Raw genomic sequence first — 24,384 nt, 5'->3', positions numbered from 1 at the left:
TTTAAGGGGGTGGCAAAAGCCAACACATTCTGGCTAAGCTTATAAATGCCTTTGGGCAGATAGCCTAGTACCTACTTATGAACATATTGATACTGCTTTAAAGGAAGTTTGTCTCTTGCATAAAATTACTGACTTTGTATATTTCTGGTAGTATTGGCAGACATAACATAAGAATAATATTACTACCACTTAACTACATTTTTGTGTACTATTTCATATTTTGGGTAAGCTACTGATGCAATGCACAATTCCGGAAAGCAGTACTTTGACAAATGTGCAACTACAATCTATTTCACAGTTTTCTGATTCCTGAATATAAATTAATGCTTCTCAAAATATGGGCACAGAGAAATATGTTTAACTGTGCTGCTCCACACACACCTTTAAATGTGTGGCTTTATAGTTTTTTTAAACAGTATAAAATAGATGACCACTATTTTCAATCAGTCTTACTTTAAAATCAGAGCATTTAGAGCATGATAGATCCTCTCACCATGGAAAACAAGCCGTGGATGAACCAAATAAGTAAATAACTTGTCTTCATAATTTGGTAAAAGTAAGGCATGGAAGTGTCTACAGTCTAATTTCATTTCTGCATGGCATGACACAATTGTTTTTCTCCCAAAGCTGCAGTTGCATCATCTTCTGGCTTATATCCCCATCTAGTGCTACTATACCAGAACTCACATGAATTGCTTTTCCACCCAATATTGCATTTCTTCAGTCAGTTTTAGTAACAGACTGCATCAAACTACATTTAGCCAGACTACAGCTTAGTAGAAACAGACAGCAATTAAAGAGTTGACTTGCTCTATGCCAACCACTCTTACTAAATTGATGCATTCTAAGCAAAATGGGATGCAGCAGTCTGTCAGTGCAGATACTATATGGAGTAATGAATTACATGATTATTTGCTTATTTCATGAGCTTTGCTTAAACACAGTAGTAAAGTATTAGACCACACCAGTATCAAATGCTATAAATTAAGCTGCATAATACCTAGTGTTTTTAACCTGATAATACAAAAACATATAGTGTTTCTCTATTAGGTATGCTTTATAGACCCCATGGAGAAAATACCCTATACTCTGCAGCATCTTCCAATGAGGTCTCTTAAAAAGCTAAAAGTGTTAAGCTATGAACAGAACTACTTGATCAGAAGATCAAAAACAGGCACTTTCTGAAACTAGTGTTCATGGAGGGGAGCAAGCCTCCCACCTCCACTGCTATTTAGTATAATCACATATGAGAACATCATTACTCTAAGAAGCTACAAATACTTGTTTTTTGCACACAAATCAAAATATTTGTCTTTTTCATCAAATGTGTATCAAAAAACTATTTTCAAAATACAGTGCTCATATTTGAATGATTAGTGTACTTGTTTTTCGCTAGAAAGAATGATTTTTGGGATATGCACTGTTATTTTGTGTTATAAAATAAAAATGGTGAGCACGGTGAAGAGAAAAGCAGACCACAGCAATTTAATATGAAACAGTCAAATACAGGAAGGGCAAATTTGTTGACATTTCCATAAGCTAGTTACATACTAAACGAGCTGCAGTGGTGCAGCGGTAGCGTTGTTGCCTCACAGCAAGAGGTTCTTCCATTTGATTCTCGGCTGGAGCGCCTTCTGTGTGGCATCTGCATGTCCTCCCCACGGTCGTGTGGCATTCGAAACACATGCGTAGAATGGACGTGCCTTCGCTGAAGGTTGGACGTCGAGCTGGCACCTTGGCACCCATAAAAAATCTACTGCCAATCATTAGCGGACCGGAGTGCCGCTGTGGCGACCCCTAATTGGGAAAAGCCGAAAGAAGAACAAGTTACATACTAAACGAGGTGGAACAAGATGCAACAATGTCACAGTTTACAATGTTCTTCTACTTAAGAGTGTTTCTTTTGCTAAAAAACAACATTTCTGAAACTATTAAAATAGTTTATAGGCTTAATTTGTTTTGCTAAACTGCATGCTTTTAATTATGCTGACTGTGAGACACATATCCTATTTCCTGGTGTTGCAAATCCTGGCTACTGTGCAGATAACAGTTAAATGTGAGTCAAAAAGTCAGACATATTTCATATCTATTGGCATACAGGGAGAAAATCCTAACTATAACCCAAGCAACATGAGTTTAGTTGGGTGCCTAGTGGAGCTGGAAGAGGAAGTGTGACAAGCTGTGATTACTCAGTTCTCTCGTAAATTAGTTATGACAAAGGTAATTGTTGAAGAATGCCACTGTTGTGGTCCCAGTGGTGGTTGGGAATATAAGGAGCAGTTGGGCTAGACATTTAGTCAGGTTTGGAGGCATTGTCATCATTGGCCCAGGGTGGGGATGCTCCTGGACCCAGTGCCTCACTGAATGTGTAGCCTTAGTAATGACACCATTACCATGGGAAGGTAAGACCATAATGAGTCAAACCAAGACTCTGTCAGCAGCAGTGGTAGTTTTTGGGCTACCTTATCATTACTACTGGTAGAGGAGGCTACCAGTAACCACCTGCCAAGTAGGGTAAATATCAGGAATAATCCACATAAAACAGTAAGACTGGAAGGAATGGAGCCTAGGGCTGAAGTTATGTCACAGATGATCAGCCCACAACTAAGACATCTTCCTACCTAAGAATTCTAAAAATAAATAAATTAAAGTCACAAATATGTTGCATAATATTTCTTAAAGGATAAACATATGTAAAATGCTTAGTTGTTCTCATAACAGAGGGAGCTTCCTCCTTTTTAACTTGACCCTTAAGGTACCAATCATAAAGAATGTATGGTACCAATTAGTTCTGTTTGTGACTGATTCTGTAGTTTCTCCGAAGATAATTATGTTACTTAATATTGGAATTTGTCACACCATATAGCTTGTAGTAACAAGCTTTGTCATTGTTAGCTGTTAATGATTATTGAGGGGGAAGAAAAGGCATAAATGACATGAAAAAAAGTTATGTACTTAGCATAATATTCCATTGTGTTGTCCATTTTCATTCTTCTTCAACTGTTGGTCTCAGACCCGACCCTCAGATGTGACTCAGACGTTACTTTAGCTTGCAGCCACCAAAAAACTCTCAGGCTCCTCCCTTACCCATAATGCATTAAACCCTAACATACCTCAGATCTTATTTACTGGATTACCTATCTGGATTAACTAAAATAGGAAGTACTAATATAATATTCCTGACAGAAGAAACCATACCTGAAGCTCAACTGGAAGGACAGTGGTGTCTTTATAAGCGTTCATTCTTCCTGAAATCAACTATGGAAAAGGTAGAGAGGTTGGTGGGTGGGAAGGTGAGGAGAAATAAAAATGGACAGCACAGGTGGAACATTATTGTAAATACATAACTTTTTTATCTGATGTAGGTAATTTTCATTCATTCCTTCCTCAACTGTTGGGACAAAGTCCCCAGCTAACTAAAACCCTGGGTGGTCTCTAAGGAAGGATATTCCTGAGCACAGTTGAGCCAAAGGCTGCTCTTCCCTTCGCGACCAGCTCCAGTTTATAATGAATGATAAAGGTTATGAGCATTGTCCCAGGCTTCAGCTGCACATATGTCACCCATGAAAGCCCTAGACAGAAAGACTGAGAAGTTGCCGTGAATTTAGTTGAATGGGCTCTTAAAGGTTTTGGTAAAGTTAGACCAACATGTAGATAAATTATATGAATCTGTCAGTCATCTTGCTAAAGTTATCTTTGAAACTGATTTGCTCAATTTAAAATCTGCAAATTACACAAAAAATTGATCTGTTTTCCTAATTTCTTTTGGTCTGTGTAAGTAAAAACATAAATCTCTGCGAACATCTAATAAATGCAACACATATTCACCTTGTTTTGCAAATTTAAGAAAGAAAATTGGCAGATTAATGGACTGGTTGATATTGGATTCTGACACCACCTTAGAAAGGAAAAAAGGGTTGGGTACATAATGTTACTCTATCCCTATCACAAATCAAGTAGGGAGGCTTAGAGCACAAATCTTGAAGTTCTGAAATTCTTCTAGAAGAGGTAATGAATGCTAGCAAGATAGTTTTCCGGGTCAAGAATTTAAGATCACATTTGGTTGTTGGTGCAAAGAGGGAATGAATTAAGGCCTGCAGTACCAAATTTAGTCCCATGGTGGAGTAGGGTCTTTATAGGGGAGTCTCAGCAGGAGAGTGCCTATCAGAAAGGCCTTACAAAGCTTAAATGAGGCCAGCGAAGGATTCTAAAATCCATTATGAAAGTTAGAGATTGCTACTAACTGGACTCCAATGGTTGAGGAGCTAGCTCCGTCATTAAAAATCATTGCCAAAAATTCAAGAACACTTTCTGATGTGCCCAAAAGACAACCTTTTTCCATTTGCTTCTGTAAAGTGTTCTTGTAGAAGCTTTATGGGAAGATAAAAGTATATGACGGACAGGGGAAGAGAGAACTAGATGTCCTTACATTCACTGCTGCACTATTCTTAACTATATAGGATTCCCTGCCGTGGAAGCCCGAAATCTGGTCAGTCTTCCAAAGACTTCTGAATTTAAAATGGTATGCTGAATGTTGCCATATGCACCCTGCACGTAGGGCATTAAGGTGAAGTTCAGGCTTACCACAAACAGAACTTCTTTGCTGCCAGTCTGAATGTATCTTTTACACCGTCAGTTTGTTTACCTAAGTCCGTTTTCTGCCAGGTGTATGCATTTTCATTCTCCAGGGAATTCATACCCCTGTTGGTTGTCTTTGCAAAATAAGTGCCCCATTGGGGATTTTGTTTGTTCTTGTTTTTTGTGTTCCTTGAGGTTCATTTTTATTTATTTTTTTTACATTTGTTTGCCAGGAAAGTCCGACTGGACACAGGTCCTTTTTCAGCGGAGGCCTGGGGAGAAAAGCTCCACACAGAATATATATGATGACTGGTGTTGACAACACAGAATGATCAAAATACAAGATAACAGAGTTTAAACAATCAGGAAACAAACATTCATGAAGCTATACTTTGACTAAATCATTCCTCTCAACTGTATACATTTTCACAAAATGTCCAGATTTTTGCCTCATATGTTTGGTCTGCTCCTCATAAAATTTGTAGTTTTCAGGTAAATCAATGAAGACTGAAGTCACTAAATAATACCAGATAATGGCAGACATTTGAGTTTCAGACTTTATATCCTTCGGAAAATACATAATTATGCAAAACATGTTATTCTACCAACTTTCTAAGATTATAAGAGCAATATTTAGTCTGTCCCTATTTTTGGGCCTTTGACCCCCATTCTTTCTGGCTTTGTCCAGATTTCTTTTACTGAGAGGTTGAGAGGTATGAACTAAATAATCAGTTATAATACAATAACTTAGGGCAGAGAAACATAGATAATAGACATGTAATTTTAAACAATTTATATAATGATTCATAAAAATAAAGTAAAGTGGAGGTAGGCAAAGAATAGAGGAATGAGAGATATTTACAACATTATGCAACTTCAGTGTAGAACTTACATGGTTATTTTTAGATTGGATGTTCTTGTTTGTCATCTGGGATAATTGACTTTTAGTAAGCTTAGTGTTAGTAAGAACTGAAATAGAGGTAGTAGTATTTTCTGGGAGAGATGGTTTAGTCAGGAAACAAAGTTTTTAATGGAGAGAGGGCTGGGGTAGATATAATGTCATGTGGTAGTCCATTCCAGATTTTGCCCATGTAATTTTATTCAGGGATTATTTCCTGCCTTAATGTCCTTAGAGCCTCCTCAAAGGGTTTCAATTCCTGCTCCTCCTTGGTCCTCTACTCCTCTTAAAAGACATAGAGACTAGAATTCTTCTGAGGATGAGTCGGATTCTGCTGACAAATTCCTGACTTATTCTACTCAAATTCCTTCTCCTTTGGACAATGTATCAGAGGAGAAGGAATTTATTCGTCCTGATGTTCCTTTGATGGAAATTTCCTTTGGGGACACACACTCTAGGATGATGGATTTTTTTTTAAGTGGGATTGTTCTCATGTCTCCGATATCAATAAAAGGTACTATGTTCTCTTTCAGTTGGACTCTCCTAAATGTGTGGCTATTTCTCCTGCTTTGGCTGCTTTACTGGATGCTTTCTCCAATGCCTCTCAGATGCCTGATTCTCTCCCACATCCTCCCAAGAAGCCTGATAGGTTTTATAAGGTTCTGAGAATTGTTCTTTTTTATATAAATGTCCTGCTGCTGACCCTTTGGTAGTGTCCATAGCCTCTGATAAGCGGTCTCAGTTGCTTCATTTGCCAAAGTTTTTGCCTTCTGACAAGGACAGCAGAACTATGGACAGGCTGGGCAAAAAGGTTTACACTTCTGCTACCCTAGATTTTAGGGCTATTAATTATCAGACCCATATGTCTAGGTAGGTGTTGGCTCTTCTTTCTCAGGCCTGTCAATTATTTCAGATTTTCTAGGGTAAAATTTCTGTTCTTTCCTTGCTAGGGACTTCCTCTCAAGTCATTCATCATTCTATTGAATGAAGTTATGATGCAGTAGATGCCTCTTTTAGGGCTGCTGTTTTTGGTTCAGTTATGAGGAGGTATTCTTGGCTTAGGCTTCAACCTCTACCTGATTATATTAAAGCTAAGTTGATGGATGATCCTCTGGATTCTAAACTTCTGTATGGGGAAGCTTCTCCTGGTTCGTTTAAGTCCCTTCAGGATAAGGATAAGGCCTCACAGGAACTTAAATGTGTTTGTTTCTCCTGTGCCTAAATTTCAGAGAAACTACCCTGCTAAGCCTGCCTTTGTTCATAAGCAATCATGTCCTTCTATGAATGTTAAGAAGAGTGGCAGACAGACTACTCCTACTAAAGCTACTCAATTTTCTGGGACTCCAAAGCCTTCGTTTCTGGACAAACCAGGTAAAATGTGACTATCCGTCCCTTCCCAGCCACACTCCTCCTTAACTTTGCCTTTCTCTTTCTCCTCTGGTTTGGCTTCAGATCACTGAAGATTCTTCGGTTCTGTCGATCATTCACCAAGGGTACTTCATGGAGTGGAAATCCCATCCTCCGTTCATGGGCATTCCTCAGCCACCTCAGGAACCTCTTCCCTTTTTAATAGAGGCTCTTCTCTCGGTACTATTCAAGAGGTGCCTGTACCCCAAAGGGGGAAAGGGTCCTACTCCCGACTGCATCTAGTGCACAGAAAAGAGGGTACTTGGAGACCCATTTTAGACCTCTCTCATCTAAACACTTTTCTAACAGTGCCTTCCTTTTGGATGTTGTCCCTTCAAATTCTATTCCCTCTCTTGCTTCCTCAGGCCTACATGGTGTCTCTCGATCTCAAGGATGCTTATCTCCATATTCTGATCCGTTCTCTTTTCAGAAAGTTTTTGCATTTCTCTGTTGCTTTCTGGCATTTTCAATTCTCTGCTTTGCCCTTTGGCCTTTCTACTGCCCCAAGGGTGTTCACCAAATGCCTTGCTCCTGTGATTGCCTTTTACAGACTTCAAGGAATTTAAATATTTACTTACTTAGACGACCTGTTGATTCAAGCATCCTCTCCAGAGACCCTTTTGAAAAATATTCATTTTGACGTATCCCTTCTTCAGAGCCTGGGGTTCACTATAAATTTCAAAAATTCTTCTCTGACTCCTTCTCAGGATCATGTTTTTCCAGGTTGCAGAATTCAGACAGTGTCAATGCTTGTATCACTGCCTCCTCCAAAGGCCTTAAATCTCACTTCTTTCTTTCACACTCTTCTTCCTCTGGCTTCTATTACCACCAGGGAGTTTCTGAGCATTCTGGGTTTCATGGCATCCACCATTCCAATATCCCCTCTGGCCAAACTTCATATGAGAAAGTTTCAGTGATTTCTGAAGACAGTGTGGCTTCAACATGCTCTTCCTCTAGAATTTGTAGTTCCTTTTTTTTCTTGCCTCAGACAGGAACTTCTCTGGCGAATTCAGCAGTTGTCTTTGAATCCAGGATCCCTTTTCATTCCCCTCTTCCCTTTCAGAAATTGTTCATAGATGCCTCAGACATGGGATGGGGGACAACCTTTGGCTCCCTAAGGTACAGGGGGTGTGGTCACCTTGTCAGCAGAAGGAGCACATCAATGTCAAAGAGATGTCTTCTGCTAGCTCTCCAAGCCTTTCAGTCTCTTTTCCCTGGGGCCTCTCAAAGTATTCACAGACAATATCACAGTGATGTGGCATGTCAACAAAAAGGGAGGAATGAGATCTTATCTTCTTTGCTGGTTGGCACTTCTGGTATGGGATCTTGCTGTCAAGTGACTCTTTAGGTAGTTTATATCCCTTCCGTTCAATTGTGGCAGATACTAGCAGGTCCTTAACTCTGTCCCATGAATGGATGCTTCACAGGGATGTGTTGCTGGACATTATCCATAAGTGAAATACTCCTCAATTGTATCTTTTTGCCTCCCCTCTGAAGAGACAACTTCCACTGTTTTGTGCCAGAGTCCCAGGTCCTCTGGTATGGAAGGTGGACACCCTCTCATTCTCTTGGAAGGGGATGTTTCTTTATGCATCCCCCTCCTCTTCCTCTCATTCCGAGAGTCCTGTTCAAGATTCAACAGGATGCTCCCAAAATATTGTTGGCGACTCCCTTTTGGCTGTGACAGCACTGGTTCCCTCTTCTTCTGCATCTAGCTAGGGCAATCATCACAAGTTACCTCACAGGGTGGATCTAATCACACAAGACAAGGGATCTCTTATCCATCCCCACCTGTCCACACCTCAACTGACACTGTGGGTGAAAGGATTTTGATTCCTCATAGACACCTTTTTTCTATGGAAGTGCTGCAAGTCCTGCAGGAGACCAGAAAACCTACAACTAGGAAATCCTACTTATCCAAATGGAAGAGGTTTTCTTTTTGGTGTCTCTCTCGTAACCTGGACCCACTTACAGTGGATGCTTCTTTGGTTCTCTCTTATAAGTGTGAAATGCCCAGTGCTGGCTTGGCCTATTCTTCTATTAAGGCCCACATATCAGCTTTCCCAGCTTGTCTGCTTTATTCTCCTCCTTTAGCTGCTAGATTTGAGGTGAAACAATTTCTTAAAGGCATCCCTAATATTAGATCTCACAGGAAGCCTGTTCCTCTTCCCTGGGATCTTAATTTTGTTTTGGAGAAGTTGACTCAGACTCCCTTTGAGACTGCTACTTCAGCTTCCTTGCAACATTGTTCCTGGAAGACTATTCTTTTGTTAGTGCTTACTTCTGCCAGATGGGTGTCTGAGTTGTAGGCCCTTATGGCTTGTCCTCCTTTTTTGATTTTTCATGAAGAGAGAGTGCCCTTATGTACTAAACCTTATTTTATCCTTCTTGTATGCCAAAGGTGGTTAATGAACTATCTCTTAATCAGTCTATTAATCTGCCTACTTTTTTCCCCTCTCCACAAACTGACAGTGAGAGGGTGCTGCATACTTTGGACATGCATAGGCAACTTATGAGTTTATTTGGATATGACCAAGGCTATCAGAAAATCTGATCAGTTATTTTTTTTATCCTATATCTTTGGGGCTTGCTGTATCCAAGCAGACTATTTCTTCTTGGATTTCTAAGGCTATTTCCTTTTGTTACACTTTTCATGGAAAGAGCTTTCCTTTTTCAAGTAAGGTTCATTCTATTAGAGCTATGGCTTCCTCTGGTGCTTTTTTCAAAGGCTTAGATACTAATTATATTCTTGAAGCAGCTACAGGCTTAGATACTAATTATATTCTTGAAGCTGGACTTCTGTTCATACCTTTACCAAGCACTACAAGTTGGATGGTATCTCTAGAGCTAGGGCTGGTTTTGCTATTTCAGTTCTTCATGGCTTTCTAGGGGATTCTTCTGCTTCTTCCTCCCTAGTTTCCTCTTGAGCTTTGGCACTCTTCTATGCAGTTAAGAATACTGCAGCACTGAATGTAAGGACATAATACAGTTGTGTAAAATCTTACCATAACAGTAGATGTCCTTGCTTTCACTGTTACAGTATTTGCTCCTTCACTCTATTCTTCTAGTTCTTTACCTTCCTGGATGTACACTCTACCTCCTGGGTTCCTTGGATTGGTGCTCCTCCTGGGGCAATCAGCTCTGATTTTGGTAAGCCGGAACATCACCTGTATGCCTTACATTATGCAGGGTGCATATGGTGATGTTCAGCATACCTTTTAAATTTGGAAGTCTTTGGAAGACTGGCCGGACATCGGGCTTATGTGGCAGGGAATCCTATACAGTTAAGAATACTGCAGCAGTGAAGGCAAGGACATCTACCATTATGGTAAGATTTTACACAACTGTACTTTCTCTGGCTATTAAGGAAAGTAGAAAAAAACACACAGTCAGCTTGAGTTTTGAGATATCTGGATGAATCATGCTTGTCAGGTGAGACAGGGGTCTGGAATTGGATCCAGAATCTATGGTGAGTAAAGTAGATGAGGCCAAAGAAAGGGAAACCAAGTCTGCCAAGGCCAGTAAGGTGCAATGAGGATGATGTTGCTCTTCATCTGGGCAGCTTTCTGAAGAAATTTGGGGATTAGGGGAGTTGAGGGATAGGCATGAAGAAGACCTAAGGGTCAATCATGGAACACAGTATCCCTCGGTTACCCCCAGACATAAATTTTGCTACTTTAATTGGAGAGGTAGTAGGTTGGACCTGCTCAGATTACCTGCTAGCTTTCCTATCAGAAAGTGGTTGGAAGAGATCACCCATTGCCACACTTTGAGTGCTTCTTGACACAAAGGGTAAGAGCTGGTTCCTCCATGATTGTTTATTAACCAAACTACTGACATGTTGTCCATCTGAATTGCAATTGTCCTTAAAGGGAGACAGTCTTGGAAGGCTTGCAATGATAAGAGCACCACTCACATTTCCAAGACATTGATATGTGTATTGTCTTCTTTGGGGGAAACAATTGGCTTGGAGTGTTTTCCCCATCCACCCACCCAATCTAGGATGTGCCCATGATCACTATGGCACTGGACTGAAAAAGAATGAAAGGAAGGCCTTGTAGAACCTGATCTGATTGAATCTACCACCAAAGGTATCTCTTGCATTTCTGAGTGATTCTTATTTAGGCTGACTTGTGTTGGTAAAGAATAGACCATTGTGCTGCTAAAATGCACTGAAGAATTCTCAAGTACAATCTTGCTAGAGGAACTAGGACTATAGCCGCCGACATTGATCCCAAGTCTTGTAGAATCAATCAGGCTGAGATTGTGATAATGTGAATTATTTTCCAACCTGGAAACTGATAGATTTTACTCCTGAAAGAGGAAGAGAAGCTGTCACGGATACTGTTTTGAAAATTGCTCTATGAATTCATTTTTGAGATGGTTCTAACTGAGATTTGTTGTAATTTATGGTTATCCCCAGATGGGAGCGAATATGAAGTGCCTGATCTCATGCTATTATCAGTAGATGCCTGGTTGGGGGCGGTAATGAGCCAATTATCCAGGTACCAAAACACTCGGAATCCTAACAGTCTGAAGAGAGCTGTTACCACTGCCATGCATTTGGTGAACACCCTGGAGGCTGTGGTGAACTGGTAAGGACTGGTTCCCAGCAGGAAGTGCAGATACCTTCTAGATTGTCTGTTCATTTTTATGTAATAGTATGCATCTTGAAGGTCTATTGAGCACATCTATTCGACCTTGCACAAAAAAGACAGAATGGACTGAACCATAACCATCCAAATTGTTGCCAGGGGGAATGTATCCACATATAATATTTATATGTTTCCTGCTGTTGATTTTGAGTTTGGTGACTAAAATTTCAGCATTATTAGAGCTTGACGTGGCAGAGTTGAAGATGTTAAGATTTGCACTGGGTGTGACGAGGATGGACAGGATTAGGAATAAGTATATTAGAGGGTCAGCCCAGGTTGGAAGGTTTGGAGACAAAGCCAGAGAAGCAAAACTACGTTGGTTTGGATATGTGCTGAGGAGGGATGCAGAGTATATTGGGAAAAAGATGCTAAGGATGAAGCTGCTAGGTAACAGGAAAAGAGGAAGGCCTAAGATAAGGTTTATGGATGTGATGAGAGAGGACATGCAGGTGGTTGGTGTGACAGAGCAAGATGCAGAGGACAGGAAGAAATGGAAACAGTTGATCTGCTGTGGCGATCCCTAACGGGAACAGCCGAAAGAAGAAGATTAAATAAAGGGATTTCTGTAGTTATTTTTGTGATATCAAGGGAGTTTTTAAAGAGTATTGCAACCCCTCCCCCTTTTCTACCTTGGCGGTCTGCCCTATAGATGATGTACCCAGGTGGGAGCAGTTCATTATCGGATGTTGGCTTTAGCCAGGTTTCAGTAAGGCCAACAATGTCTGGCAAGTAATATGACAACAGGGCATGAAAGTCATGGGTCTTTTTTGCTAGGCTTCTAATGTTCAAATTTATGACCATTAGAATTGTGGTGGGCCTTTGGCATAGTTGTTGCCCATTTTCCAGGTTTCTGTTGTTGGGAATTTGAATTTGTGAAGCTGGGCCAGGGTTTGGGTGGATGTTGCCATGTTGTTTTAGTTGGCTATATACTTTCAAGAGTAGTTGGGATAGTTTAATAAGTAGAAGTGTATATCTCTTTGTTAATAGTGATTTGGAACTATCTGAGATTTTTGTGAAGTATGTAAGTTTTAGGTAGAGATGTTTGTATATGGTCTGGACCCCAATGATGTTAAAGTGGGTGGCATTAGTAGCTATGGAGTAGGTATGTTCCCTTGGGTTTTGAAATGGTATATAGTGGTGAATTTCATAAGTTGTATAGTAATAAGCCCTTATGCGAGTTAAGATGAGAATAGCTGCAAGAAATGTTAGAGGGAGGTTTTTGGGTAGGGGCATAGTGAGTGTGGGTGATGTGGAAGCTATTGGAGGGTGTATGTGAGAGGGAGGTGATTTTGTGAGGGTAATTAAGGTGTTTTGGTTAAGGATTGGATAGTAAGTTTTGCGGGAGTGGATTATGTGGTATAACTATAGGGATAGTGGGAGCAGGTGGTAATTGGGGGCAGGGTAAGGGAGCAGAGTGAGCCTGAGCCCTGTGTATAATTTATGTGTACCCTTCAACATATTGCATACCGTAATTTTATTGTACTATGTACTGTTTCCTAAATGTGGAGCTTTTCTCCCCAGGCCTCCACTGAAAAAGGACTGGTATCCAGTCAGACTTTCCCATTAACTAAATGTAAAATAAATAAATGAAATAAATCTCTAAATGGCTTTAATACATTGTGTGATAGATTTGCTTTACCTTTCTCTTTTCTGGCTGTCTAACGTTGTAGTTCAATGCATAATCTTTCATTCACCTCAAACAGAGCCTTGCCACTTAGTGGAATACCCTGGGTAACATTCTCTAAGTTGGACATTATTATTATTATAGATTAATTGCTGTAACATTTTGGTTTTCTGTATGTGCTTCTTTACATAGGCATGATCAGCTTTAGTGCATCCTACAAACTAACAATTTTCTTTTACACATTTAAATGGTCCTGATTCTTCTTCCTACGGCCTTTTAAATATATCAAGCAGTCCTCTGGAATGTCTGCCATACAAGAATTCAAATGGGGTACACACAGCTGAAGCCTTTGGCGCCTCTCGTTACGTACAGCAAGTAGGATAACAGCTGCTCGTTTTCACTGATATCTATTGCAAGATTTTATTAGTGGCATCATAATGACCATAACAATGAACTAAGATGGTGTTTCTGTAGTAGGCATTATAATAAATGGACTCTCAACTCCAAGATGGAATACACATTTCTGGCATTCTAGACAAGAAGCATAGAAATGCATTATATGTTTCCCTATACCTGACCAATAATATCCAGCTAACACTCTTGCCTTAGTTTTGCCCATGCTCAAGTGATCTCCTAGAAGGTGAACATGGGCTAACATCATTACTAGTGTCCTGTAAGGTACTGGCAATAACAACTGATCTTCCTATCTTTACTTACCCTATATAAGACATCACCTTTTAGATCAAAATATGGGAAATAAGTAATGGAATATATTATCTTTCCCTATAACTTTAATTACAGCTAGCACAGTGGTAGTGTTGTCACTTCAGAGCATGAGGTTCTCTGATTCGATTCTTGGCTGGAGTCCCTTCTGTGCAGAGTCTGCATGTCCTCCCTGTGATCGTGTGGGTTTTCTCTGGGTGCTCTGGTTTCCTCCCACATCACAAAGACATGCATCTGGAGCATTTCTCTCTGGGCCTCTGCTGAAAATTGGCTTTGTTCAAGTCAGAATTTCCTAGTAAACAAATGTTAAATAAATAATTATATTGTATCTTGTGTCACAAAAGCAGATACTGCCAGCCCAGCTATCTGGAATTTTGTAAATAATACGTCATTTATGAATATCAACATGATGTATACAAGATGCTTGTGTTACAAATGTATTAGAACTGTACGTCACATGTATAAAAAAATTTTTGAAGGTATTTGCAAAGTGCTTGAAATCTAACCACAGCATGCCCTACTATAATAGAATAGAAATGTACCTGCACTATTGTAACTGTTTGGATGTATGTGTTTTAACAGTGGAAGCTGAAATGCAGAAGTTAACTTCAGAAAAATAGCTGAAATTAAATGACTTTATGGCCAGGCCATAAAACCATGTTAGCTTTCAGTTTCAGTGCAGCAAGAGACACAATGTCTAAAACCAGGGAGCTTTCTGTATTGTATTGTCTTGGAAGTGCTTTATTGTTTTATGACCTTCACCATTTGCCAAAGATCTGAGGTCTATGTATTTTCACTGGTAGATGCTAAATACTTTTAGCTTCCAGCAGTGGGGGGTTTCACCTGGGATAGAGTCAGATGACAAGAAATGAGGTCATTCTGCAAGCAGTAATATTTGAGATATTAATTTGAGAACTTTCACAGAGAGAGAGCATTCTGCATCCAGTCTTGGACCCGACAAGAAGACCCATTCACCACACATTGCCTTGCTCTGTAAGTAAGTTAACTAGGGACTAGTAATTCTCCTAGATGTAGTCAGGAATATAGCAAAGCTTCTTTTAGATATTTTTCTTTATTTGAGACTGTCCTGCAATGTTGCTTTAAATATTTCTTGTGATTTTGTACTCTGATGCCACTGTAATTATATACTGAGTATTTTCTTGTTCTTTTATTATTTATTATATATTTAAACCTTTCATTGTGGCTGATCCTTTTAGAGATATTTAAGTTCTGGGAGTACTTGCATATTTATTTGGTGACACTGTCAGCCACTCATAATAGCCTTGCTCTCGGTCAAACTGCTATTTGTACTTATAGTAATATTACACAGTAAGTTTAGACACCCTTTGTTAAGGGCCTTAAAGTAGCTTATAAGGAGTGACTGGTGACAGTGAAAACAACCTAATAGTTTGGGCAGAAGGGGGCATGGCTAGTCAACCTATGCCAGTTTTTCCCAGGTGTGTGTGTAAATCAAACCTCAAAGGGTGTGTGTGTGTCAGTTACTTGGGCACAGACACAAAGCACTGGTTGGACAGAGAGGGTGCTGGAGGTCTTGGCTTGGTCACTCAGCTGAGATCTCAACTTTATAACTGTGCCAGCGGGGAGTCTTATTGGGGATCTGGAGAAACTAGCTCCAGACTGACTGTCATCTCTGTACTCTTAAGGGAAACTGCACTTGATGCAGAGAACTGCATCTGGAAATACTGTGTGTGTAACTTGTCATCCTCCCAATGTACATCCTCCACTAGTGCCAGTGGTGAGGATTAAGGCTCCTTGATTACTGGTCCAGTGGTATGGTGTCACATCTTGCTCTTCTTAAAGAATAACAGTTTTGTAAGTCTTTGTGCAGGCATTTGTCTTGTGCTAATTTTTACTTCAACAGTTTTCTGTTAGTTTTCCTTCAGTTTCCTTGCTGACATCTGTTACAGCATTGGATTTCTTTTGGTCTGCCTTTGGGACATGTTTCTGGCAACACACAGGACCCTTTCAGCCACCTAATAATAACTAGTTCAAGTCCCTTTTGTAGCTTCTTTGCCATTTTCCCTACTCATGGTTTTGATCCTGGATCTCTGTAAGAGTTAATGTCATGTTCTGTGTAACTAGTTTGAGCGACTCTGTCATTGCCTACATCTTTGTATTTTTGTTTGTGAAATGTTTTGCATTTCACCTCAGCTGAGTCTGAAATCACTCAATACTGATCAGTGCACTACCCTCGTAATGAAATATAAATAAATAGTTGAAACTTCTTGATTCGCAGGAGACTGCACATTTACTGCTACTCTGAATTTAATAGGCAACACAACTTCAAACAAATGGTCATTAAATGATAAGCATTCTACTAAAGTTACAAACTTGTCAGAGTCCTTGGGATCACTTTGCAACATTCATTTTTTCTCATATTATTAGGAAATCTCTTTTAAATCTGTCCAGTAATTGTTGTTGCAGATGCTCATGCTCCTGATTATTGTCTGCTTTAGATTCTACTACGGCATTCACTAAATCCTCTTAAGTTGTAGGTATAGAAAGAACCACAGCAGGAAAACAAAACTCCTGTCAGATAGGGCATGCACCACAGGTAACAGCAGTCAGTTCCAGGATCAGTTTAATGAGGATAACAGTTTGTTACTTGTGCTTCTTGGATCCCAGCACAACATTGACACAACCTTCAGAAACAAGGCAAGTGTTGGTATTAAATCACTTTACTGCCTTTCCAGTTAGATATCAGTGTTTAAGTCAGTCAACAAAAAGGACCGCATACACAGCGCACCTCCCATATTGTGGCATAGCAGCAACATGACTGTTGCAGATATATTTTTGTCTTCACAAATTCCAAAGAAACAAGAAGCTCAAATAGTTTAAGCACTTGGTAGCAAATGAATAGCAAAGGATTGTCATTTGGCAATTCCCTGGCCAAACTATTTGTATTTTCCACCAGTGTCAACTCTTTAACCACTCTGGGGACAAAGATACATAAAACACAGGCTTATAAAATAAATGAAAACAGCCCACTTTGGCTTGCACAATTCATCTTAGAGGTATTTATATTATTGGCCCAATGTCTTGGATGCAAGTTCTCACTGTTCACAGGTAACACCTCCAATTTTATTCCTACAGGACTCAGTCCAGACAGCCCTTCCAGCAACTATGCTGTAGGTTACAGTTTACAGCTACAGGCCACAGCTAGTCCTTAAATTCAGCTCTACACAAGCTCTTACCGTAGAAAAAAACATTTCTGTAACACCACACCTATTCAGACAAATCATATCTTATGGTACTGCTGTGGTTTAGGAGTTTTTGTTTCCTTTATTTTGTTGTGTTTTTAGTACACAATAATCAGAGTAGTAGTGTCTGTATATTTTTTTATTTATTTCCTGTAGATTTGAGTGTTTTTTTGGTACTTTTGATTACCATTGTTTTCATGTGTTGACATTATGAACTGTAGGTACTTTTGGTTAAGTCATTTGCATGTTTGCATTTTGATATGTCAATTTTTTTAGCTGTAATCAGCTATGTAGGACACAGTTTTCCTTTTACACTGTTAAATGAAACCGCTTCTATCATGTACTAGGTACACTTGTCACCTAGAATAGTTATTGCTTCTGAGTTAAGAACTTGTATGGCTCTATAACCATGAGGATGGTTGGCAAACGGGTCTACAACTAGTTATCTGGACAAGGTAGTAAGACTGACATTTTGGTGACATTCATTAAAGAAATGTTAACATTTTTTTTCCATTAACATTGATCGGTGGGAGCATCATTTTCACCCTGCTTTGTCAGCATCCTCATTCACACTTTTAAAAATGAATATACACACTCAGAACCATACTTACAGCAGCATGAATTTTTTATAGTTGTTATACTGATGATTTGTAGCTGAAACAGAGGAATTTCTTTTTTTTTTCTTTTTTGAAAAATTACAAAATAACAGGCATCGGTCAAGGTTTTCCATTGCTTACCTTAAAGAAAAAAAGTATTTTTAGATGTCTTAGTTACTGGTCATTTAGGTGGGCCATTGACGTCAGTTATTTTACAAACATTAATGAAAACATTTTTTCTTATAAAAAAAAAATGAGACCACAATAAATCATTTCAAAACTTTTCCCACCTTTAATGTGACGTATAACCTGTACAGTTCAACTGAAAAACAAATAAATCTGTTAGGGGAAAAAGTATAAAAAATAAAAAATGTACACTAAGCTGCTTTCATAAGTGTGCACACCCTTAAACTAATACTTTGTTGAAATACCTTTTGATTTAATATTTAGCATTCAGTCTTCTTGGGTACACACCTGCCATCAATTAAAGAGACTCTGATTAACCCCAAATAAAGTTCTGCTGTCCTAGTAAGATTTTCCTTGCATTTACTCAGTTGCCTGCTACAGCAAAAGACATGGTTCGCAGAGAGCTTACAAAGCATCAAAGGGATCTCATTGTTGAAAGGTATCAGTCAGGAGAAGGGTACAAAAAATGTTCCACAGCATTGGATATACCATGGAACACAGTGAAGACAGTCATCAAAAAGTGGAGAAAATATGGGACAACAGTGATGTTGCAAAGAACTGGACATCCCTCCAAAACTGATGAAAAGACCAGATGAAAACTGGTCAGGGAGGCTGCCATGAGACCTACAGCAACACATGTGACAACAATATCCTGTATTCTCCATGTGTCTGGGCTATGGGGTAGGGTTGCAAGACAGAAGCCTTTTCTTACACACAAAAACATCCAGGCCTGGCTAAAATTTGCAAAACAATACAAGTCTCCCAAAAGCATGTGGGAAAATGTCTTATGGTCTGATGAGACGAAGGTTTAACTTTTTGGCCACAATTCCAAAAGGTATGTTTGGCACAAAAACAACACTTCGCATCACCAAAAGAATACCATCCCCATGATGAAGCATGGTGGTGGCAGTATCATGCTTTAGGGTTGCTTTTCTTTAGCTGGAACTGGGGCTTTAGTCAAGGTGGAAGGAATTATGAACAGTTCTAAATACCAGTCACTTTTGGCCCAAAACCTTCAGGCATCTGTAGAAAGCTGAAGATGAATGTCACCTTTCAACACGACAATGACCCTAAGCATAGATCTAACTCAACAAAAGAATGGCTTTACCAGAAGAAAATTAAAGTTTTGGAATGGCCCAGCCAGAACCCAGACCTAAATCCAATAGAAAATCTGTGGTGTGACCTGAAGAGGGCCGTGCAAAAGAATGTCCTCACAATCCGACAGATTTGGGTGCTTTTGCAAAGAAGAGTGGGCAAATATTGCCAAGTCAAGATGTGCCATGCTGATAGACTCCTACCCAAGAAGACTGAATGCTGTAATTAAATCAAAAGATGCTTCAACAAAGTATTAGTTTAAGGGTGTGCACACTTATGCAACCAGCTTATTGTACGTTTTTTATTTTTTTTATATTTTTCCCCTAACAGATTTCTTTGTTTTTCGATTGAACTGTACAGGTTATAGGTCACATTAAAGGTGGGAAACGTTTTGAAATGATTTATTGTAGTCTCATTTTTTATATCACAAAAACCTGGCATTTTAACAGGGGTATGTACACTTTTTTATATCCACTGTATATATTTTCAGTGTCATCCCTGTTATTTTGATAGTTCATTAATCCAGGAATCCAACAGAATGTACATTTTCAAGATTTATGCAATAATTTGTACCTCACCACCATGGCCCAAAGGTACAGCTATGCTGTTAGGTCTAATCATCTTTATATATTTCACACATACCAAACTACCTGTATTCATTTACTGATCAGATGTACCTTGTTAACCCACAGCATGTTGTTGGGAATATCTTAAGTGTATTTCTAAATACTGTTGTCAACACTTTTATTAATCTGTTAATACAGTTTGGAGTTTTATTTGACCTGCAAATGAGTACTTCCATATATCCTTTTCTCAGGGAGACCTACTTAACACCTGGTCAAGCTGTGGTAGTAGCCACTAGCAAAGGACTGTAGCTTAGAGTGCTTGAAAGGAAGCACGAAGGGCCATAATTTTCAAGATATGGACTAGTTGGTTGACTGCCTTGTCTTTAGTCTTATTTTGAATGAAGCCAACTATTTGAAATGTAATTCAAGCAACACTGTAACAGCAAAGATCCTCTCATCTCACATGCAAAAAATTCTTATTTCTTTATGTTTGGTCTTATTATAATCACCACCAGACTTTGAAGGAAATGAGATTTTCTACTCTGCTGTTAAGTTCTGATAGTGCAAGTTATCCTTAAACCTATGCAAACTGTCATTACTTCCTTGTCTAGCATCCATCGGCTAGTACAAGGATGTTATTTTATGAGTTTACTGGCTTTCTCGTGTCATCTATATATTATGTATATGTTTGGTGTTGTGTTCTCATTGTTACAATCTTAACTGTATAGTTTGTGCATATTATGTACTATGCTACGGATTTGTTTTAATCTTTCTTTTTCATTTATTGTCTGAATACTTCTACTTCTTCTACTAGGCATACTCTGGCCTCCTCTTACCTCTTTCCCTCCCTTCTGTACGGCATCCCGCTACTAACTAACCTAACCTCTTCCATCATTTCCAAACTTGAAAGCTGTTATAACAAAATTTCTAAATTTGCCACCAAAGCCAAACATTCCACTCATCACTGTGGTACCCTCCAATCCCTCAATTGGTTAGAATTCACAAATTACCAGGACTTCCTCCAGCTCACTGCAGCACATAGACTAATATTTAATCCAATCAAATGCCCCGCTCTAACATCCTTTCCCCATACACCCCAAATAGAACTCTCATATCTGAACACCAAAACTTAATTACTGTCCACAAACCTAAACATCCTGCTGGACAACGTCTCCTCTCCTTAGGTAAGAAATGGAACTCTCTCCCTTCCACACTAAGGGCAATGTCAAACACAAACAAATTCAAAAATCAGCTTTACACCTACCTCTCCTCCAAATGGAAATGTAACTACCTACCTATAACTCTTTAACAAAAGCCCATGGGAGGGTATCCTCCTGAGTTCCTAAGCACCTTATAGCTGGCTATAACCACCTATAGCTAATTCCCATGCACTCTCTCACACCCTGTAAATAATGTAAATAGCTTTTGACTTTAACTGTGTGAATTGTCAAAATGTATCTGCATGATATTTTTCCACTATGGGCAATATTGCTCACGCTTTGTATTATTTGATATGCATTTGTACTTGTATTTTTATTGAACTGCTATGTTTACTGTAATCTGTTTCATGGAGCTTTTCTCCCCGAGCCTCCACTGAAAACGGGCTCTTTGGGCCCAGTGGACTTCCCGTTAAACAAACTGGAAATAAATAAATAAATAAAATAAAATTTACATTAATAGTGAATAAACTTTAGTCAGTCTTGTCCTGGCATGTGATTGAAAAGGGTGAGGTGACCGGCAACACCTACCCGGTTATCAAACTGTAAAACAAATACCTATATTATGTGTTAGCATTGCTCATATAGTTGATTTTGGGTAACTTCAACATTTTGTTGGATAAAGAATCACTAATAATAAAAGAATTTCTGTTGGCAAGAGGGGATACAGTTTGGTCAGGTTATTATCTCTGCTATATGTAGATGCATTAGCATATGTTGGATTTGGTGTTCTAGCTTATTGCTGCAAACAGTGACTTGGTGGTGAAACCTGTGACATTGTCTGACTATAACCTTGTTTGCTTTTTGGTGGATTTACCCTGAGTGATGCCCCCAGACCAGGTTCAGATGGTGTACAGAAATCTGTGTCATGTTACATCTGATTCACTAATTTCCAAACACATCAGCATTTTAACACTTCAATACCATACAAGCTAATGAAGTGACCTCTTCTTCTTTCGGCTTTTCCCAGTTTGGGGTCGCCCCAGCGGATCACCTGTCCACTCATGATTGTCAGTGGAGTTTTACAGTGCTGAGTTGCCAGCCCGGTGTCCAACCTTCCACGGAAAGCATACACACGCACACACTCAGACCTAGGGCCAATTTAGAGTGTCCAATCCACCTACAGCATGTCTTTGGGATGTGGGAGGAAACCGGAGCACCCAGAGGAAACCCACGCAACCACAGGGAGGACATGCAGACTCCACACAGAAGGCACCCCAGCCAAGAATTGAACCAGAGAACCTCTTGCTGTGAGGCGACAACGCTAACCGCTGCATCACCATGGCCGCCCAAGCTAATGAAGTGACTAATGTCTATACAATAATGTCTTTACAGTTTTGCTTGATTTCATACATCCATACATCAAGCAGTGCAGATTAGGTCCATCTTTTGCCATCCAAACCATTGTATGATCTTGAACTCTGGGCAAAATGGACAGGATAGAAGATACAGAGGAGACACTGCCATGCTCACCCTCTGAAAGATAGCTTTTTGCTGTGAACATTATTCTGTCATTCTTCTGGATGAACATTATTCTGTCTTTCAGACTGAGATTACCTATAACAAGTTATTATTCCAGGGCATTTCAATAGTTAAGAGCTGATCTGTACTGGTCTTCTGGGTGGTTGGTAGACTTAACAATCATTTCTGTCTTGCCAACCTGAGATCCTTTTTCAGTTAAGGAGTATATTTTTCAATCTTCTTCTTCTTCTTTCGGCTTTTCCCAGTTAGGGGTCGCCACAGCAAGGAGTGCATTTTTCAATAAGGAATGCAAATTTGTTGCTCAGTACTTCACTGCTAAGCTTAAGCCAGAGTTGTCTCACGTATGTTCATGAGAGCATCATGGTCCAGATGAATGTTCTCCATCTTCTTCTTGGCAAGAGTTTGTTATTTCAAATTATGGCAATTTCATCACCCTGTACAAATGTATTTAACACCCACGAACTGGAATCTTGTCCTACAAAACTAGTGACATCTTGCTGGGATGTATAACGCCCAGTCTTCTATCAGATCTTTAAGCTATCTCATGTGAATGTAGTCTTAAGGTCTAAGTTACTCTTATTCTTGAGAAGGCTGACTTACATGCTGAAGATCTGGACAAGTATGGAGCAGACTTAAAACCTTCCATTTATAGGTAAGGTTGTGTATGGGCAGCTGGATTCTTATTTCAATGCTAATCAAATTTATGAGTTGTACCTGCCTAATTTTTAGTCCAAATGTAATACTGAGCCCAGAAGTATAGCTTGGGTGGGGCAAAGGGGGCACCTCAGGTGCAAGGTGTCAAGGGGAGAAATCGGTAGATCCATTTTTTTCAAGCTCCTCACATAAATGCAAGGACAGGTAGTAGAGAAGAAGGGCATTAGGACCTGGTGCACTCCTTCTTAGTTGGGAAGAAGCATGCTAGATCAGAGAATGGACGACCTTTTTTCTTTTTTTTTTCTCTTTTACTCTCACAAAAAGGGTGAAGACATAGAGCATTAGGACCTGGTGCTCTCTTTAGGACAGAAGGGAGGGTCAGATTAAAGACCGCATATTTATTTATTTATTTTACATTTGTTTACCGGGAAATTCCAACCTGACGCAGGTCCTTTTTCAGCGGAGGCCCGGGGAGAAAAACTCCACAAGTACAGTAAGTAAAATATACATAAGATACAATAAACAAAGTAAATAGTTACATAGTGAGGAACAAAACAAACACTTAGCAATAGGCTCTTGTAACAATTCAAAGAGACGCATAAAAAACTTATTGCATAAAGAAACATCTTTCTGGGGTTTTTTTTGCTCCTCGAGTACCACATCAGGGAATGACATCAATGAGCCAACTAAGGTTCTGACTCCGTAGATTAGGGGTGTTTAATCAGTTCTTCATAACTAGTTTTATAGCTAGAGCTCAATGTTGTTATTTCATCTTGCTTAGATCATTTGACATGATGAACCATGAGATTCTGCTCAACAGGTTGAAGCAATACTGTAGTATCTTGTATAGCAATGGATTGTCTCCTTCCTTTCTAAACATACTCAAAGGGTTCTGTCTGGAGTTCACACATCTACTCCATTCCATCTGACATGTGGGCTGCCACAGGGTTCAAACTTCTGGGTCCTCTAGTTTTCATTGTGTATATGCTTAAAATGGCATTTGAAGACGAGGGTAAAACAATCATTTTTACAATGACAGCATGCATCTATACCTCTCCTTTCCTCAGCGTTCAGCATTTGCCTTAATAAGAACTAACTTTAAGCTTTGAATGCAGCCCCAAATGGCTGATAAATGTTCATTAAAATTCAGTACTTCCAAGATAGTTGCTACGCTATTCACAATTATTCTGCTCCAGTTTTGTTCCAAGATGTGATCTACAGTGTAGACAAAGTTGAATTCATGTTAAAGGTGTGGAATTTAACAATGATATTTAAAGTGCAACTCACTGAGTCAAGGCATCTCCTAAATTCTTATGTTAATAGTTGAGAATTTCTCCCAGTTTAAGCATCATATTCATTCAGTAGATTTAATTATGGTGATGCATGCTTTGGTATCTTCATATCTACATTTTTGTAATGTCTGCTGTCTGGGCCTGTGTGACTCTGAACTTGACCTTCTGCAGCTGGTCAACAATTCATTCT

The 24,384-nt window shown here is 39.4% G+C and overlaps 1 protein-coding gene across 1 annotated transcript in view; it reads left to right on the top strand.

Moving 5' to 3' along the window:
- LOC122797804 (SCO-spondin-like) overlaps window positions 1–24,384 on the top strand; it is a 4,708,783-nt gene that overhangs the window by 162,365 nt on the left and 4,522,034 nt on the right. The window contains exon 9 of the mRNA XM_044066325.1: window positions 850–866. Coding sequence (XP_043922260.1) covers window positions 850–866 — 17 coding nt within the window. The remainder of the gene's footprint in view (window positions 1–849; window positions 867–24,384) is intronic.

This window comes from Protopterus annectens, chromosome 3.part1 (assembly GCF_019279795.1).
Source record: "Protopterus annectens isolate FY-2018-M chromosome 3.part1, PAN1.0, whole genome shotgun sequence".
NCBI lineage: Eukaryota > Metazoa > Chordata > Ceratodontiformes > Protopteridae > Protopterus > Protopterus annectens.
The sequence above is the reverse complement of the archived record's forward strand: the minus strand, read 5'-3'. Positions and strand labels throughout refer to the sequence as shown.